At 46.2% G+C, this 17752-nt stretch overlaps 2 protein-coding genes across 2 annotated transcripts in view; one reads left to right on the forward strand and one right to left on the reverse strand.

The window, feature by feature from the left end:
• The window catches only part of HSF4 (heat shock transcription factor 4), a 27604-nt gene extending 20628 nt beyond the window's left edge, over positions 1–6976 (reverse strand). The window contains exons 1-2 of the mRNA XM_053987781.1: positions 6907–6976; positions 6735–6805 (exon numbers count right to left, since the gene is read on the reverse strand). Coding sequence (XP_053843756.1) covers positions 6735–6805; positions 6907–6976 — 141 coding nt within the window. The remainder of the gene's footprint in view (positions 1–6734; positions 6806–6906) is intronic.
• Positions 6099–17160, forward strand: TRADD (TNFRSF1A associated via death domain). Its single transcript, XM_053987675.1, has 5 exons — positions 6099–6384; positions 7638–7789; positions 10307–10584; positions 12297–12489; positions 13456–17160. The coding sequence occupies exons 2-5, from the start codon at positions 7648–7650 to the stop codon at positions 13761–13763; spliced, it is 921 nt and encodes a 306-aa protein (XP_053843650.1). The 5' UTR covers positions 6099–6384; positions 7638–7647; the 3' UTR covers positions 13764–17160.
• Positions 17161–17752: the final 592 nt, after the last annotated feature.

Consider the following 17752-nt stretch of genomic DNA (forward strand, 5'->3'; position numbering starts at 1 on the left):
GAAGCTGGCACACTCAGAAAGGCTCCTACAGACACAAGAGATCTGGGGGTTACTGTGTGCTCACCAATGAACTGTGCATGTGTCAGTTTGTTCCCACACTGCAGCTGTGCCTTGGCTGTTTTACACCATGGGAGCACAAGCTCAGAGAAACTCTGGAAGTCTTCTCTGTCCAAAGCAAAACTGACTCTGCAGCACAACAATCGCGACAGATGCTTATCTCAACTCCTTTTGACAGAACCACCAGGACAGGCATGTTGTGCTCTGACAAGACAAGTGCTAATCCAGGAATTTGCCAGTTCTCCCTTACTGCACTTCCATTTAAAAAATTAATTTAATTACTTCTTGTCCAATCTACCACAGACATAGAGAGCAGAGCTTTCCTTTCCACCTCACAACAGACTTTAGTGTATATGTAAACCATTACTGTATTTCCTCTCCATCTCTTCTTCATGCTAAGAAACAGTTCACAGGTCCTTATGGGTCCTATTTGCCAGAAGTACTGATTACACACAGAAATCTTAGGTATACACACAATCTCTCAGCTCCAACATCACCAATGTATAGAAGCTGAAGAATATGAGAAACATGGATACCTGCAACAACAGGAAAATTAAGACACCTAAAAGCCTTATCAAAACCTCCAAGGATATAGCTGCATGTTAGTTTGCAGGAAAGCAAAGCACAGTGGTGGTCAGTCAAAAATAACAGTGTTCAAAGTGTAACAGAGAGGGGACTATTTACACAGATTAGAAAATAATTTCTAGCTTTAAAATCCTTATTTAAAACTTGGTGGTTCTCAGAGGTATGGCCATGTAATACCAGCATCAAACAACCATGGTCACAGATACCAATGCAGCTCAAATCCTGTCTCAGGTTTTGAATGAAAAGTCTACTGAACACAAAGCACATACAAGAAAGGCTGCTTTAGACTTTTTTACCACCTCCCTTTAAATTTGCTTATGTTATAGATTCTTGATTTTGGAGAACAAGTTTATGCACACAGCTTATCTAATAACTCCCTGTTGAAAACAAATCATATTACTTGCAGCAAGTCATAGGTCAAAAGCACAATGTGGTATTGAAGTGTTGTATAAAGGAGACAAATAATTTCATTTCTGTGCTTGCAGTTAGTATATTAATGCCTCTGTGAAAAATAAGAAGCCAAAGCAAAGCAATCTATCCCTATGAAGCTGTACAGACAATATATACCCACATCACTATTATCATCACACAGACTCATTGAAAAATCAAGTAAAGCTCTTCCAAAACAATTTAGGGTACCAGACTGAGATCTGTTTAAATTATAGGTTTGAGTCTGGGTTCTGAGTGCTGTTTATCTCCTGCCTTCCACCTAGACATTTGTAAGAAGCTGCTAAGAAACACACGTGAGATAATACCAAACAGCAGTGAAACTTTTTAAGGGTTTTGCATATTTCCGAGAAAATGTTAGGGAGCTGCAGATTCAAGCAAGGTGAAAAATATTTCTCTCAAAGCATGTGGAATTCTTAGAATTAGAAAATTAGACACTTTTTAGGATGTTTCAAGTGAAATGTGTAAATATCATAATTTAAACACCCACAGAACAGTTGCCCCTCTGAAACAGAAAAGCCACAATATGATAAATAATACCAAGAATATCCAAAAGTGCCTGTACTTGAATCCTGTTTTTGCACTCTGCCAGTAACTGGGCAGCACCTGCCAAGCAGAGGGCAGCTCCTGTGCCATGCAGTGCTCGGGCCTCACACCTGGGTTTTCCCTGTTGCTGCAGGCATTAGTGACACTCAATTCCTGTTGCACTTACAGAACTCCAGCAGATGAGATGGTTCGTTTCAGGGTCTTCCACCAGTGTCCAGAGTTTTGTTAGGAAGGCTGGGACATTGCTGGAGTATCCATCCATCACCAGAGAGCTGGGTGAATCCTGCATAGCTTTGCAGTGTCCCGGCTAAACTGACCCCATTGCCCTGGGCGCGCCTGCGTCCCTGCACGCGCCTGCGTCCCACAGAGAATGAGCCACCCAATTTTGTCCCAGGCCAGTGGAAAGTAGTCCAGGGAGTCACATCAGCAGTGCTGCTCGCACTCTTAAAAACTCAGCACAATGGGATGGCATCACCAGCCCCGGAGAACAATACACAGAATGAAAATGCACTGCAGCCGATCTCGCAGAGCTCTGAATAAATACGCAGCGTCATGCAAAGGGAACACGTGCTGCCCACCTTATGCTGGGAGGTGGGCAAGTCACCAGGGCAAACCCAGAGTCTGTGGGACACCCAGGCACAGACATCCCAGGTGTCTGAAGGCACCTGAGTTTTTAGTTTGGAATTTTCTTGTCCTAAACTTTGGCTGGCAAAGATGAAGGAGAGATGGCCAGACTCAGGGCTGTACATCTTCAGCAAGACTTTGAAAAGCCAAAATTGTAAGCAGGTTTAGCTACTGTGTTATTTGTCAACAGAAATTATTTAGCTCTTGCATGAGAAAAGAGGATGCTAAAAACAGCTACACATAGAATCTATTAGACAATATGGTTTTATCTTTAATATAAAAATTTAAATAGCTCTAAATACACGTGTGGCTTAATGCCAGGGTAATTTCAACTCAGAAACTGCTCTTTAAATAACATAATAAAATATAAAATCACCATTAAATTTTCCTGAGGTCCTTAGACAAAAACTTGCAAAGCTCAACATTCCTGCTAAAAAATGGAACAGATTTCTCACCTGATGCCTACAGAGTCCTTTAAGGCCAAACACTGAAAGAGTCAGGAGGTGAGAAGAGACAAGATAAGTGTCAGGATAACAGTGCATTAATTTTTTTCTTGCCATTTTCAAAGGGCAACTTAGAACAGTGTACTAAGAATGTGGTATTTCCCCTGAAACCCAAATCACCATTAGCGACTGACAAAACCCAGCAAGTAAGACAAATTTTATATAAGCAGGTGCTAGTCATGCCAGGTAACATCATCACACATAGAAGTCACAAGGTCAGCAGTGCCACGGCAGAGTGGAGTAGATGTTTGACACGCACTGGAAACAAGGATCAGGTTATTCCTGCACAGGTGCTTGGACAGAGGACCCCACTCCTCTGACCTGACCTCCGTGAATGCCAAACAGAGCTGGAAGGAACAGCTGCAGCCCCTTGTCTGCATACCTGGAGGACTCTGTGTCCATCTCAAAGAGAAAGATAATACAGTATTCAAACAAGGATTTCTTCTGGGATGTAATGCCACGGTTCTGGCTCTGGAGCAGACATTTTACCAATTCAGTCAGGTTTAAACATGGGAAAACTTCCAAAACTGCAATTAATTCTCAAGAGAATTAAGAAAAATAAAATAACAGCAACAAAAAAAGGGACACAGACATTAGGATTTAACTAACAAACTGGACTACAGAGGAGGTTAAAAAAATCAAACTTGAAATTTCACTGTATTTTGAATTTGAACTTTAAAAATTATGAAAATCTCTTGGTCAGTTGATTCACAGTTTTTTTTCAATCAATTCTAAGAAGCTGAGTGATACTTTTGAAGAGTTAAAAATGTCAGATGAAAGCTTTTTTGGGAAAAATGGTCTTCTTTCCTACAGTGAGGTTTTGCTACTCTGAGTAATAAAAATACAAGGGAATTTTCTGGTACTGCTGCACTGGTATTCAAAAAGCTGAGACAGATTTCTCAAACTGTGGGGGAAAACCTCTTTGCAAGCAGAAGCTCTGCACAGAAAACAGCCTCACATATCCATTTTTTACTGATAGTGCAACAGAAGGCCTAGAGTAGAAACCAGCAGCTTAATGACAGTGGTCCTTGCCTGTGATGAGATGTTGCAGTTTGGAAAAAAAACCTTTTTTGACCTTGACTCCAGTTTGCAGAAACTGCACTTAAAATGTCTGACACAATAAGGGAAAAGTGTATTTTAATCAACCTTTCCTGTGAACTATAATGCAGAAGAGTAAGTTTATGGGAAGAAGGTTTAGAGCATCAGATCATTACCTAACTTTTCCATTTGCCTTCTTCCAAAATGTGTTGCACCTCTCTTCTAGATTTCTGCACAAACTACACTACCACCATGACATGTTTTTTCAGCCCTCTCATAACCAAGCGAGAGGTTTTTAAAAGCAAACATTCCCCTTCCCAGGCCAGCAGTGGAGCGTGGGCCAGGTCTCACAATCTCACTCTGAATTTCATAGCATGCCCTCTCTGGGGCTGTGGAAGCCCCAGATCCCCGTGTCACAGCGCTCCCCCAGCAGTGCAGGTTTCATTTAAATAAAAACCTGTGCACCAAGAGAGCCTCAAAGAAGGCTCTGACCCTCAAAGAAGGGTCAGAGTTGAAAACCATGAAGCAAGTAGGGAGCAGCAACGCAAAAAGCGTAACGCAGAGGGGAACACAACTGCACGTTTTTCTAGAATGTGCTGCTTTGAAGCGTGACTCCTTACTCAAGTGTGAGGTGGCAGCAGCACAGCAGCTGTGCTATCTTATCTGCCATCGTATCAGCGACAACCCCCTTCCCACCCAGCCCAGCTACAGCAGCCAAGTGACACCGTCCTGCTTCCTTCCTGGGAACTCAGCATCTTTTGCCATTTTCTCTGACAATCACCTTGACAGCTCGGACATTGCTCTTCTACTTTTAGCTGCTTTTAATACTGTCTCTAACACACATCTGCCAAAGTGTTGAGGCAAAATGAGATCTCATATTCAGCTCCTTTTGTTTTATGATTTCCTTAAAGCCTTTGGAGCCATTAAGAAGGATCGTGAATCTCATAGACAGTAAGAGTGTGCTTGTAGCCTTCTGACTGCTGCCAGCTTAGGGCAGCCTGTCCTATCCCAGCCCCAGCCCCCCAGGCAGACTTGCCTGTGAACCCTGACAGCCCAGTCAGTGCCAGCTGAGCCCCACTGAGCCACAGCCTCTCCCCCCACTGCCATCTTTACTTCCCAAGTGGGGAACAACAAGATGAAACTCCAAGCGCTCATCAAGCTCTTTGATTTTGCCCCATGGGATGCTCCCAGAAGGCACACACTCAGCAAGGGTCAGCAGAGGAGAAACTTAGGGCTCAGCTACCCATTCTTTTTTTACCCCCACAATATACAGAAGGTGGATTGGCTTCAAGGAGAAAACATTTCCAGGACATGGGTGGGTGATGCTCCCCACAGCAATCACGCTGTGGTTCCCACCTGGTTCTGGGACCCAGCACTGCTTCAGGTTTGGCTTTTATAGTGAAATGTTGGGATGTCCAGGTTCATTTAGCCCCATCAGACAGACCTTTAAATGTATGAACTCACTTGCTAAAACTGTTAGCAAGTAAATATTTTGTTTCCAGAAGCATTGGCACCATCAGGCCTGCTGACCCTGAAGGGGTCGGTGGGCACTGCCTGCCCCCCTAGATCTGACCCTGTGAACCAGAGCAGGCCAGAGATCCAGCCCAGATTAAGCCCTTCACAGATCTATTTGAATCACATCTTTCCTTTAGCAAACGAATTAGATTTATATTGTTGAAATACTGTTGCTGTAAAATAGCATCAGATATATAGGTATTTTTAGTGTTTTAAAATGCTTCCTGCTTTTTTTTTTTTTTTTTTTTTTTTTTTTTTTTTTTTTTTTTTTTTTTTTTTGCAGTCACCCAGTTTGCACAAACCACTGCCAAGCCACAGTGACTGCAGCTTGTACGTGAGCCCAAAATCTGGCCCCAGGCCCATGCCAGCTTTTCACCAGCTGGGGACAAACAAGGGAGCTGCTGTTATCCTTCAGCTCACAGGGCACCTGTGCAAGGCAGATACAGCCTGGGCAGGAGGCAGCTACCTGAGGTTGAGCAATGGAGACCCAAATCATGCTTTGACTGGCACAGAACCTCTCGTGGACTTGGGAAATGCTGCTTCATTCTCTCTAGCTATCCAAGCTCTCATCAGCAGCACTACGGGGGAAAGCTGACAAGGGCCAGCCGGGACCCACCAGCCTCCGTGTGTCAGACACAAGGCACGCAGGGGCTTCAAGCCACCGCACTCGCCTCCATCCCTAATGGTCCAGAGAGAGACGTACATCCCAGCCCTCGGGCAGCTCTGGAGCCACCTGAACGGAGTATTTCTGACAGATGTCACATCCTCACCTACACGAGACACCAAGCCACCGAGCTGGGTGGGCGGCCTTGCGGCGGGGACACCTGAAGCGTCAAGGTGTCGACAAGCCCCGACGGGATCCCGCAGCAGCCCGTGCCCCGCGCGGCCCCGGGGCCGGCAGCGGCTGGCGCGGGCCTGGACAAGCAGAAGGCATTCAAGGGAAGTGCCGCCGGCCCTTCCAGCGGGCTGTTGGGATTACTTTCGCCTTCCCGTTTCCCCGCCCGCAGCGAGGCGCCGAGCGGCGCCGCGCCGGGGCGGAAGTGTCGGGGCCGAGGCCGGCGCTGAGGAGGTAACGCCGCCCGGGGCCGCCGGGCCGGGCCGCGGGCAGGGGGCCGGGGGCGCGGGGCCGGGGCCGGGCGGTCCCGCCGGGACAGCTGAGGGGCCGGGCTGGAGGGGCCGCGCTCCGGGCCCCGCGGTGCCGGGCTGGGGGGACAGCCGGGCACCGAGCGGACACCCGGGCAGCGGGGGCAGCCGCCGGCCCCGCGGGCGGCACAGCGCGGCGGGATGGAGCTGGCGGCTGCCCCAGCGCTTTTCCCTTCGGGACAGCCCCCTCCCAGCGAGTCTGTGACGGGAATTGAGCAGCAGCGGCCTGCCCAAGTCAGCGAAAAGGCAATAACCGTGATCGCAAACGTGACTTACCGTCCGGGGCTGGTTTTTGGAAGCAGCCCACAGCGGTTTGACCGCGGAGCGGGGACTGGGATGGGGCAGTGCTCACTGGACGGGAAGATTCACCCGCTGGGCTAACACTGCAGAGACACAAGAACAAAGGGCATAAACAAAGCAGAGGGGTACCCCTGAGTTACAGAGTCACCTTTGGTTTGGGTTGGAAGGGACCTTTCCAAGGCCATGTAGTTTAACTCCTCTGTGGTGACCGGGAACATCTTCAACTAGGTCCGGTCTCTCAGAGCCCAGTCCCACCCGGCCTTGAATATTTTCAGAGATGGGGCATCCACCACTTCTCTGTGCCCGTGCCTTGCCACCCTCACTGTAAAAAATTTCTTCCTGATATCTAATCTAAATCTACCCTCTTTTAGTTTTAAAAGGATTTCCCTTCTCCTGCCTATGTAGAGTGTCCTGTTACAAGAGCTCTGGGCCCTGTGAACAACCAAGCAACCAAGACCTTAAGGAAAACATCTCTGGTTGCAATAGAGCTTCGGTCCATGGGAGCATGCCACAGCCAGGACTGCTGGGTGGTCCCTGCAGTACTTCAATCATTTCACATTTTGCCAGTTTGGCTAGTCAGAGGCACAGGGACTGAAAGTCTGCTTCAGAGTATCTTTGGACTATAAAATGAATGGACTGCAGTGGAAAATGAAAGCAAAGCTTTGTGAGCTGCTCTCTTTGGGATATGGTGTCCCACTGAGGTGTACTTTACAGAGTAACAGTAAACCCCTCGAAGGCTACACTTGTTTTAGCAACATCAGCACTGCTCTAAGAAGTAAGAGTAAATCCCCATAAGCCTGTTGTACTTGTGCTGTAGCATTCTCCTGTCATCAGGCCATTTCCCTTATGGTCTCTGAGCTTGCCTGTGTGATTTTGTAGGGTGCTGAAGATGGCAGGCAACTCCCCTCCTTGGACTGGCAGCGCTTACCTCTTCCTTCAGTCTACCTGCAAGACCATCGCTCTGCCCTCCCTCTACGAGAGCTCCCAGAAGAAGCCTTGTGTGTTCAAGGCCCTGAAGCTGGCATTGGCAGGTATCCATCCTCTGGTATCTTGGTGTGCAGTGCCATGCCTTTCTTTAATCTCACCCTCACGGGTAAGGAAAGCTCATGCTCACTCTGTTTAGGAAAGGCAATGAAGTGGAGCAAGCTCAGCACAGGTTCACCAAGATGGCTGGGGGCTGGAGTACTCTTCCTGTGAGGAGAGGCTGAGGGAGTTGGACCTGTTGAGACTGAAGAAGAGAAGGTTTCAGGAGACCTATCAACAGCCTGCTGATACCTATGGGAGGGAGAGATGGAGCCACACTGTTCATAGTGGTGCATGGGGAATGAGAGGCAAGAGGCACAAATTGAAATGAGAAGTAGACACCAGATAAAAGGACAAATGTTACCCCCATTAAGACAGGCAGTTGCCCAGAGTGCCTGTGCACTCTCCATCCTCAAGGGCTTTCAAATGGGACCGGATAAAGCCCTGAGCGACTGGTTCTGAGCTGACCCTGCTTTGCATGGGAGGTTGGGCTAGACACTGCCTGGGCTTCCTTCCAACTTGAACCATCCTATGAATTATCCAACTTTATGAATGTTTGTTTAAACCCATTTATGTAACATGGGAAAAGATTGCAATTGCTGTGAAAGAAGATTTAATTGCTGTCTTTATACCACCACAGAAACATGATTCCTGCTTTGAGAAGCTGGTTTTTAAATCAAGTGATAGCCAGCATAAATTAATTTCTATTCAAAATCTGATATAATTCAAATTCAAATTCTGATATAAGCAGACACACATTAGCTTGAGGTGTATGTAACCCTATTTACATCAAAAAATTACTTGAAATGCAAATAGCCATAAAACTATATTTCTCAATCCTTCCTTGTACCAAGCACACTGCAGGGTAATAATAATTTGAAGAGTTTATCACACTTACCTAGAAAGACTCTCATGGTTACACAGCTGAAACTCTATTGTTTAGACTCTACTGTTGGGCTTGTCTAACTATTCTGCAGTTTCTTCTGGAAACCATGCCAAGTCAGTTTATCCTATACAGGCCTGCTCCTTTTGGAGCTCATTCCAAATACAGGATACAGGAAGCAGGCAGCCTAATACAGTTGTCCAGCCAGGCTTGATTTATGGCTGCTTTGTGGCACTGGAATGTGAATCTACTCACACATTTAAAGGACAGCTCACAAAACTGAAATCCTACCATGCTTATTCATACCTGAAAAGGACATGAAATCTTAAGCTGCCTGAGGTTTCATGCAGAAGTGCCTGCAAAGTCCCATCTTTTGAGGCAGCTTTACAGCTGTCTTGTACACTCTTCATAAAGGTTTCCTTGTCTGTGCAGCTTTCCCTCCACAGTTCTCTTGCCCTATTATGGAAATTCTGATTAATAAGCACTTATAAAAAGTAAAGCATGAAGGAAGTGATAAAAAAATAATCCACAGTGAATTTAAATGTCTTTTCTAGGTGCCTAAACCCATGTGTCAGTTACACAGGTGGTCCAAACTAGACCCGATGCAAACAGGACTTAGTAAACATGTAAAGCCACTGTTAGATACTATACTTTTAAATGCAATGTCACTTGCCCTGCTTAATGTGGAGCACACAAGTCTGCCTTGTCTTAAGATTGTCCTCCATGCCATGACATGTGGTTTAGAAATACCTGATGTAGTGCCAGTGTGAGCTGGTGTCTCCATACAGCCCTCAGTGACAGCCCATGGGTTCAGTCAGGTCTGGAAGCAGTACAGCAGCCTCACATAGGCCTCTGCTGCAAAAAAAGAGAAAAACACATACTTAGGACTCAGCAGCAGCATATAAAATCCTGTGGAGATAAGAATAATGACCACAGCTAATAAAAATTAAATTCTGCTGGGAGAAGGAAGAATGAAGTCCTGGCATTTTCTGTTTCCACACTGCTCGTGTTCCTCCTGCACTAATGTTAGAGGGTACATCCCTGGCTTCTCCTTGTTTAGATTTTACCATGAATTAATTCTCTGTGCAAAATAACAAGTCAAGGTCCAATCTCAAGCAGCTTAATCCCTGTGGCTGTCATTTGCTGTTTGAGAAACGTGTTAAAGGCTCAGAGAGACAAAAGTTACCTCTAGGCACAGGTGGAGAGGAAACACTGGGTTTGTTTCCAGGACCTCCATCACTGCATAAAACTCCAGTCACAAGGACTGAAGGCTGACTGAGCACTGAGGTGAACTGAGCTTTCATCTATAAAACTTTTCTGTGCTACCAGTTTATCATAACCATCTCTGCCCTGGAAATGGAACCTCAAATTTAAAACTTGCCCTAATAAGCAGTGTTGATATAATTACCTGGGATGTAGTTCCATACATCTTCAGTTGGACACCATACTTCATGGAGATCAGTGGAGGCAGGGCAGCACGAACTTAATCCTTCCCTCTTGGTTTACACATTTTTCCATCCTAGAGGACTTTATCATAAAGAGAATTCAAAAGCTCTTCCATTGCAGGCTTGTTGTGGATGGGTGGGGTCTGGGTGGGCTGGCTCATGCCTGGATTGTGACTGTGCTCCCTTCTCCCTGCCAGACTCCACTGGCAGCGTGAATGGTGTGGACATGCTCAAGGTGCACTGCAGCCACCCACACCTGATAGTCCAGCTCAGGTTCTGCAAGCAGGAGAACTGCCGCCGCTTCCTGCAGAGCTACCGCGAAGGAGCGCTCCAGAAGTCCCTCCAGAGTCACCTCCAGCTCTCCTTGGCCACAACCATGGTGCCTCTCGAAGTGGAGCTGAAGGCTGGCAGTGAGCACCTTGACAAGATGCTGAAGGATGAGGATCGTTGCCTGGAGTGCATCTACAGAGAAAAGGTGAGCGGGAGAGAGGCTGGACAGCAATGAGGAGGGGTGGCACTGGGCTTGCAGAGGTGGGTGCAAATCTTGTTCTGATGCAGCATTTTGGATTAACAAACTTCTCAGTCCTTCAGCTCTTAACTATAATGTGGAGAAATAGCTCTGCCCTTCCTCAGAAAAAAGGGCAATAGAGTTACCTAAAGCAGCCTGCAAAGATCCTGCCAACTCTCTGTGCCTTCTGTGTACAACAGCTAGCGTGTCTGTAATCCCCACTAAGACAAGGAGTTCTAGACAGTGGAGCTTCCACACAAGTGTGCCTCAGTAGAGCTGTGAGGCAGGCAGAGAGGAGCAGCCCTGGCTGGAACCATCACTGCTCTGCACCTCCCTCCCCTGCCTTGCACACCACCTCCTCCCAGAGTGGCAAAGGTAACTGCACCTGGGAATGAGCAATGGAAGTGAGTACAAACACTACACATCACACCAAAAATTTGTGTCAGAGTGGGGACACACAGCATCTGCTGCCAGCAAGAGTATGCTGCCCTTGTGAAGGCAAAGTCTCTCTCATCTGACATCTGGCTCATTGCACACTTTGGCACTGGCACTCTAATCCTGCTTGCAAGAACAGTGAGATCTTGTCATCTCACTACAAGGCACTTGATATGATTAAACTCACTGACTTGTTCCCCTCCTCTTTTTTTTTCCATCTGAAATTTTAGCTCTGGTTCCTCTAAATGGTCCTGAGAATCAGGCACTCACTATCAATCAGGAATATTAGGCACAAGAGCATGTTTTTCCAGGTTGCCTTTCTGTAAGCACAGAGAATAAACTCAAACCTTGCATCTCCAAACCAAACAACATGTGATATCCCATACCCTGTGAACTGTGGCTTGCTGCTCCCTCCCTGTGCTGAACTAGCTGATTGGACAAAAGAAATGGGCTTATTCTCAGTTCCCCAAAAGTGACTCAGTCTGACCCTGCCTAACAGTGCAACAGGCAGAAAGATGGCACTGGGACACAGCCTTCAGCAGCTTCAATTACATCAACACTACTTATTAGGGCAAGTTTTAAATTTGAGGTTCCATTTCTAGGGCAGAGATGGTTATAATAAACTGGGTACCTGCTGCAGGTGAGCTAAACCAGTGTTTACCTCTGATTGAGGCACAGCACTGCTAGGTTTGACTGTTCCCATGTGCTTTGCCTTATTTACTCCTTTTCTCATTACCTGCTTTTTGGAGGTCAGATTAATTTTCTCTTGGCTAGTGAAAAAAAAACTGGCTTGGTGAGGACCCAGGAACAACAAACCTTAGGGAGCAGAGGGGCAGAGAGAGAGAGAAGGTGGGTAACAGGAGCTGCCTGCTTGGGTGGCCATGAGCTGTTGGATCAAATCACCCTGTTCTGTGGAGTTGGGACAAGCCTTGCTGCCTGCAGTGGACCCTAATTCTTGCAGAGGGCTGTTGGAAATGAATGTGGGCTAGTAGCAGTTTTGTGCAACTTGTAAGCACTCAGTGCTGCAGGTGAGAAACCCCGGGGAGGGGGTTGTCTGTTTCATATCACATTACAGATTCAAATCCACTTACAGCCATCCTATTACAGTCAGAGCTCCACTAGACCACCTCATTTGGCTGGTTGACAGCTCATCCTGTATCTCATTGCTTCTCTCTTGACATCAGCAACCACAGCTTTGCAGGCTGGTGTCCCTGGCACAGTCACTGATGCTGTTCGTGTTACAGCCTGACCGCCTGCCGGATGAGGAGATCACGGAGCTGGAGGAATGCCTCAAGAGCCTGATGCTTCACCAGAGCACCAACAACAATGTCGCTGGAAAAGACTGCTCATCTCTGAAGTCCCCATCTCAGCCTTATCCTCCTCAAGGCAGCTCCTTTCCCATACAACTCACCTTCATCTTTCAGGGACAACAGTTTGGTGAGTAGCTAGAGCTGACCAACAGAGCCCTTGGTCTGCCTCACAGCCCAGGAGGGAGAATTATCATGACTACATATTGGGGTCTCAGATAAACCAAGGACTTCCCAGCATCCCATAAGAAAGAAATTACAGTAGTCCTAAGATATTGCCATGATGCTTCAGATCAGGCATCAACCTGTTTTCTTTTCTGGGGTGACACAGAACCAGATGTTTCAGAGTTTGTGTCCCTTCCACGTTCCTCATATTTTAAAATGAATAGTGAAAGGAAGAATATAGAGTATTTTTCTCTTCTTCTATGTCACTTGGTGGAGGTGAGTTAATAGTGTAGGTTGGATCAGACTGGGGGAGTTGCCATGGACACCCTCAGCCCTGCTTTCAGACAGGACTGATTTGTCCAGGCTCCCTCAGTTCACTAGCTGGCTTTGGGGTCTGTCCCTACAGAGAGCTTTCAGAGAGTCTCAACAGCAACATCAGCTTGAGATAAGCTAAGTAATTTCTGAGCTTGCTGAAGCTGTGTATATTCTCCAGTGCTTAACAGCTGAGGAGAGAGCTCCTGTCAGCATTTCAGTGTTTTGAGGATGTTCAGATGGGGAACAGGGGACTTTGTCAGAAAGGCCTTACCGAGTTGCCTTTGAAAGGCTAAAACAAATGAAGAGGGTGTCTATAAAAAAAAAAAACAAAAAACAAAAAACAAAAAAAAAAAAACCAAAAAGCTCAAAAGCTCTGGCAAACCACAGGACAGTTCTGAGGGAGAAAAAAAGAAAATAGGCCTTGCCAAGCTTGCAGGGTAGGGGCAAGCCCAGATGCTTTGTTGTTGTGGGAGGATTTCTCTAAGGGAACAGCTGGGCAAGGCAGGGAGCTCAGACTCCCTGCTCCACAGAATACTGACCAATCCTTGAACTGGCCCAGGCTGCATCACGTCAGCCATGAAACTTCTATGTCTTACCTGGCCTCTGCCCCTTTCAGACAACAGAACAATCACACCAGATGACCACCAGAAGTTTGCCAAGTCCGTGTCCAAGAAGTGGAAGCAGGTGGGTCGCTCTCTGCAGAAATCCTGCCGGGCCCTGCGTGACCCTGTCATTGACAACCTGGCGCTGGAGTACGACCGAGAGGGACTCTATGAACAAGCCTACCAGATGCTGCTCAGGTTCATCCAGTCCGAGGGCAAGAAGGCCACCATAGCGCGGCTGATCGCAGCCCTGGAGGAAAACGGTCTCATCAGCTTGGCTGAGGAGATCTTGGGCCTCCATTCCAGTGAGGACTGCTCCTAGAGCCCAAAGGACAGTGCCATTGCTAAGGGCTTTCCTGCTTTAGCTACTGTATGAAACTGCTGCCAGTGTCTGGGAATGTAAAGTCCTGAATATCACCACAGATTTCCATCTAGGTGGAAATGCTCAGGGGAGAGGTTCTGTGTTTGCAGAAGCCAGCATGGACCTCTGACTTTCCTTATTTCATTGTGTTTCCAGAAATATAGCACTACCTTCCTGTGAACTGGTGAGAGGCTTTCACCCTGACTTCCTTCAGGACTGTGACAGGGAAGCAGCCAGACAGAGAGCCCTAGGGGGGAATGAGGGAGAGGAGAAAAGCAAGCAAGGCTTCTCACAGAAGCAGAAACTGCCACTGCTTCTCAGGCTGTGTCCAGGGCCATCACCTGGAGAGCTGCAATATATTTTTACATTGAAGACATTTTTGCCCTCAGCCATGATATCAAGTAAAGAAAAAGGAGAAAGTAAGGAAAAGTCAATTTTATGTTATTTTCCTTCTTTATTTGAAGAACAAAGAACATCCATGGCAAGAGTATCTGTTCTGCCCTGCTCTGTTATAGCTCCTTCCCACCTCTCACCACCTGAAGGCTTTCCTTCTACCTGGGACAACCACAGTCTTCCACAGGGCAAAAGACTGCTGCTGTACAAGAAATGGCAGACACTGAACAAACAATATGGACAAACGGAAATTCAGACAATGATTGTCAACATTTTCTCATCTGTGGTAGACAGTAATATGTTGATTAGCTCTTGCCTGCCAGCCTGAGGGAACCTGCAGATATGGAAAGCAAAACACAGTGCTGGAAGAAGAGTCTCCTCATCAGCAAGTTACCTGTGGAGCATGGTTTGGAACTGCTGCCCTCAGGGCATTGCAGCATCAAATGCCATCCTCAGACCACAGAGCTGAGCAATCACCAGACCCATCTGGCTGCTCCTGCCTTCACTCACTTCCTAACCACCCTCAGGCTGGAGGGGACAGCTCACCCTGCTGTGTCCCACAGGTGTCAGGACCACAGAGATCCTTTCCCTGGCACTGCTGTCACTGTGTGACAATTGAACATCAGCTGCCACCGTGCCTGGATTTACCTGCACTGATTTTTAGGGTAAAAATGGTTTAAGAGACAAATCTCCCAAACCCCAGGGCTGACTCCTGCTTTCAGTTCTCATTTCAGGTGTGAGTGAATCTGTTTCCATCTTGCCCCTAGCTTCCAAGGAAGCAGGACTTCATGCAGGCACCATCTCTGCAAAGACTGTGGCTCCATCACCTTTTAGTAAGCCATTTTCTATCAGTGCCATTGCAGTTTCATCTCCTCCATTCCTGCTCCACATCCTACACTCTCCCTTCCAATAGTACCAGTGCTCTTCCCAAAATGAAGCAATTACCTCTGACAGTTTAGCTTTTGGGACTGACACAGTGGTGCTGATCTTAGCTAATTTAGGCTGCTGTGGAACCGTACCTCAAAGTACATAGCTTTCCTTCCAAATCCCAGCTGGGGAACTCTTGTTTGGCAGAAACCCACCTGACTAATCATATTTTAAAAAATTAAAAAATCAGAAGCTTGAAAATTACTTTAAGAGCAAGAGAGTTTGCTCTTGATTGTACAGAAATTACTTTTTTAAGAAAACAAGGTCATATGCATAGCCTGCTGTCTCATTTGCAATGAATTTTTCTAAGCTCTCAGACCAGCTATATGTGCACAACTTGCACATATAGTTATAAGGCTATAACTTATATTCTCACTAAGAAGTGAGAATTACTAGTTTTTGTAGCATCTGTTAATGCTCAAAATGCTAAAGTCTTATTATTCAGCATCTACTTCAAGTCCAGAAAACTTTTTTACTGCTGTTACTATTTTACAGAGGACTAACCATGAAAGTTTTCTTCTCAATATAAACTGCCAGTAACTGGCATGTGTATTTCCTCTTACTCACATATTCTCTGTTAGAATTCCCTGTCAGAAGTGCCATTAAGTGCTGGAGCCCCTGGCAACCTTTCTGGAATGTCATAATCTCCAATAGCATTCACAGGTGCCTTCATTGCAGAGACTTGAAGGAAAAGGGTTTTTCAGTGATATTCCATGGTGAAATTGTCTTGAGCACATGGCATGGTTTAGGACATAGCAGTGGCTGCTTCATACCTCCTTTTCCATGAGCAATCATCATCATGGTGGGAGATAAGCTATGGACAGTGCTGCTGCTGGAGAAATTTGCCTTATCCCAGTAACTGCTCTTCTCCATATAGTGAGATACATCTGTGAAAAAGAAAAAATCAGGGGTGATGGTAGTGTTTCAGAATCAAACACAATATTAAAAGCAAATAAAGGTGCTGATCAGTTGCATATAAAATCTAAAACAGAAAAACCATAAAACAAGCAGCAGACATCAGACCAAAATGTGCTTACAGGAAGAGATCCAAGAGGGCTTTTTTCTGGTACAGATTGTTTTTGTAGTTTTAACCATGTTTCAGATTTGAAGGAGTCTCCATTCAGTCTGCCAGAATGAATAAAAGATCTATCCAAAGGAGAATTTGAATGATTTGTTTTGGCATAGCTGACCTACAGTGGTCAAACAGATGATAACAAAGAGGAGAGTGAAATGAAAATGCTCACTAGATATACTTTGACATGAGGTATCTGATAGAAGCAAACCTGACAGGATACCCTGATACAAGATTGTCTCAAAGGAAAAGATCTGTTTATTTTGCCATTCCTTTCAAAGGCAGGCTCAGCATTGAGGAGCTGTCCTGCTGTCTGGGTCACTGTCTCCCCTCTGCTGTTGCCAAGGAACCACACCCCGACAGCTGCTCACAGACTCTGAAATCAGGAGTGAGCATGGGCACAATGAGGAACCTCAAATTCACCTTAATTGATGATTTAGTTTAACTGCAAATTCTGGTGAATCTCTGGTATTGTATCTGGTATCCTTAAATCAAGGAGGTACAAGAAGAGGAATCGAGGGTTTCTGAGTCTGACCCACATACTGGAGTGTGTGCATGACACTGGTGCTTTACACTGGACAGGGCTCTGGCCAAGTGTCTTTTTTATGGAGATGGATTCAAACAGTGAAGCAATTTAAGGCCTAGAGTCAACAAATGTGTATTTTTTTTATTCTCTGGATTGAATTTTAAACTCACTTAAGGGAGCTGGCTGTACATTTCTAATAGAAACCTGTATGAGATGTGTGGTTAATGTTTCTTAGTTTGCAAAGGTTAGCAAGGGAAAAATCCCTTGCTGACCATTAATTCCAAATTCCCATGATATTCAGCATCAGATCTGGATCAGCCATCTACAGCTATGGACTGCAATGCCAGGCATACTTGGGTCTAGGACATTCAGCCTCCAAGGAATTGTCTTACAGAAAAAGCTCTTTGGTATATATTTTTCCCCCATTCTTTTTTAGAAATAAATACATACTTTTGATGAAAAGTGCCTCAGAGACTTTAATGGAACACTTAACTGCAGTAGTAAGAACAGGGGTTACTGAAGTTCTGGCCACATTTGGTGATCACCAGCTCCAGTCTGAGGGTGGATGCCCAGCAGGGCTCTGCCCAAAGTCACACGTTTCTCCTGACACGCCAAGGCTGGTGTCCCACCTGCGAGGGAACAGCTCTGATTACAAAACCAAGCCAAACCTCTGTGTTTGTTCAGTTTCCAGTTACTGCTTTGATGAGCCTTTTTCAGCCAGCATGGCCAGAAGGGGAGGTTTATCCCACCCGTGGCACCTGGAGGAGCTCACTGTGTTTCTTTCAGTGCTGTTGGATATCTGTGACTCCTCTGAGGCCACAGCACTCTGTAATCTCAAGTGCCTCACTACCAGTGAGCTCTCTCACAAGGAGCTGGGATATAAAATCTCCAGCTGCTTTGCACAGGAAGCCACTGGCTGACCTGACAGCTGAATCCAGGGAAACTCCTCTTACCATGAACTGGAGCAGAGATGTATTTTACCCTGAATCTCTTAAATCTCAAACACTGTTTGAAAATCACAAGATCAGCCCT

The sequence above is a fragment of the Vidua macroura genome, chromosome 11 (genome assembly GCF_024509145.1).
Source record: "Vidua macroura isolate BioBank_ID:100142 chromosome 11, ASM2450914v1, whole genome shotgun sequence".
In the NCBI taxonomy this organism is placed as follows: domain Eukaryota; kingdom Metazoa; phylum Chordata; class Aves; order Passeriformes; family Viduidae; genus Vidua; species Vidua macroura.

Bases quoted from the DNA above. Each gene is read 5' to 3' on its own strand.
- TRADD (XM_053987675.1), top strand. From the start codon at position 7,648: ATGGCAGGCAACTCCCCTCCTTGGACTGGCAGCGCTTACCTCTTCCTT. The intron at 7,790-10,306 runs GTATCCATCCTC...TCTCCCTGCCAG, and splicing joins CCTGAAGCTGGCATTGGCAG to ACTCCACTGGCAGCGTGAAT. The intron at 12,490-13,455 runs GTGAGTAGCTAG...TGCCCCTTTCAG, and splicing joins CTTTCAGGGACAACAGTTTG to ACAACAGAACAATCACACCA.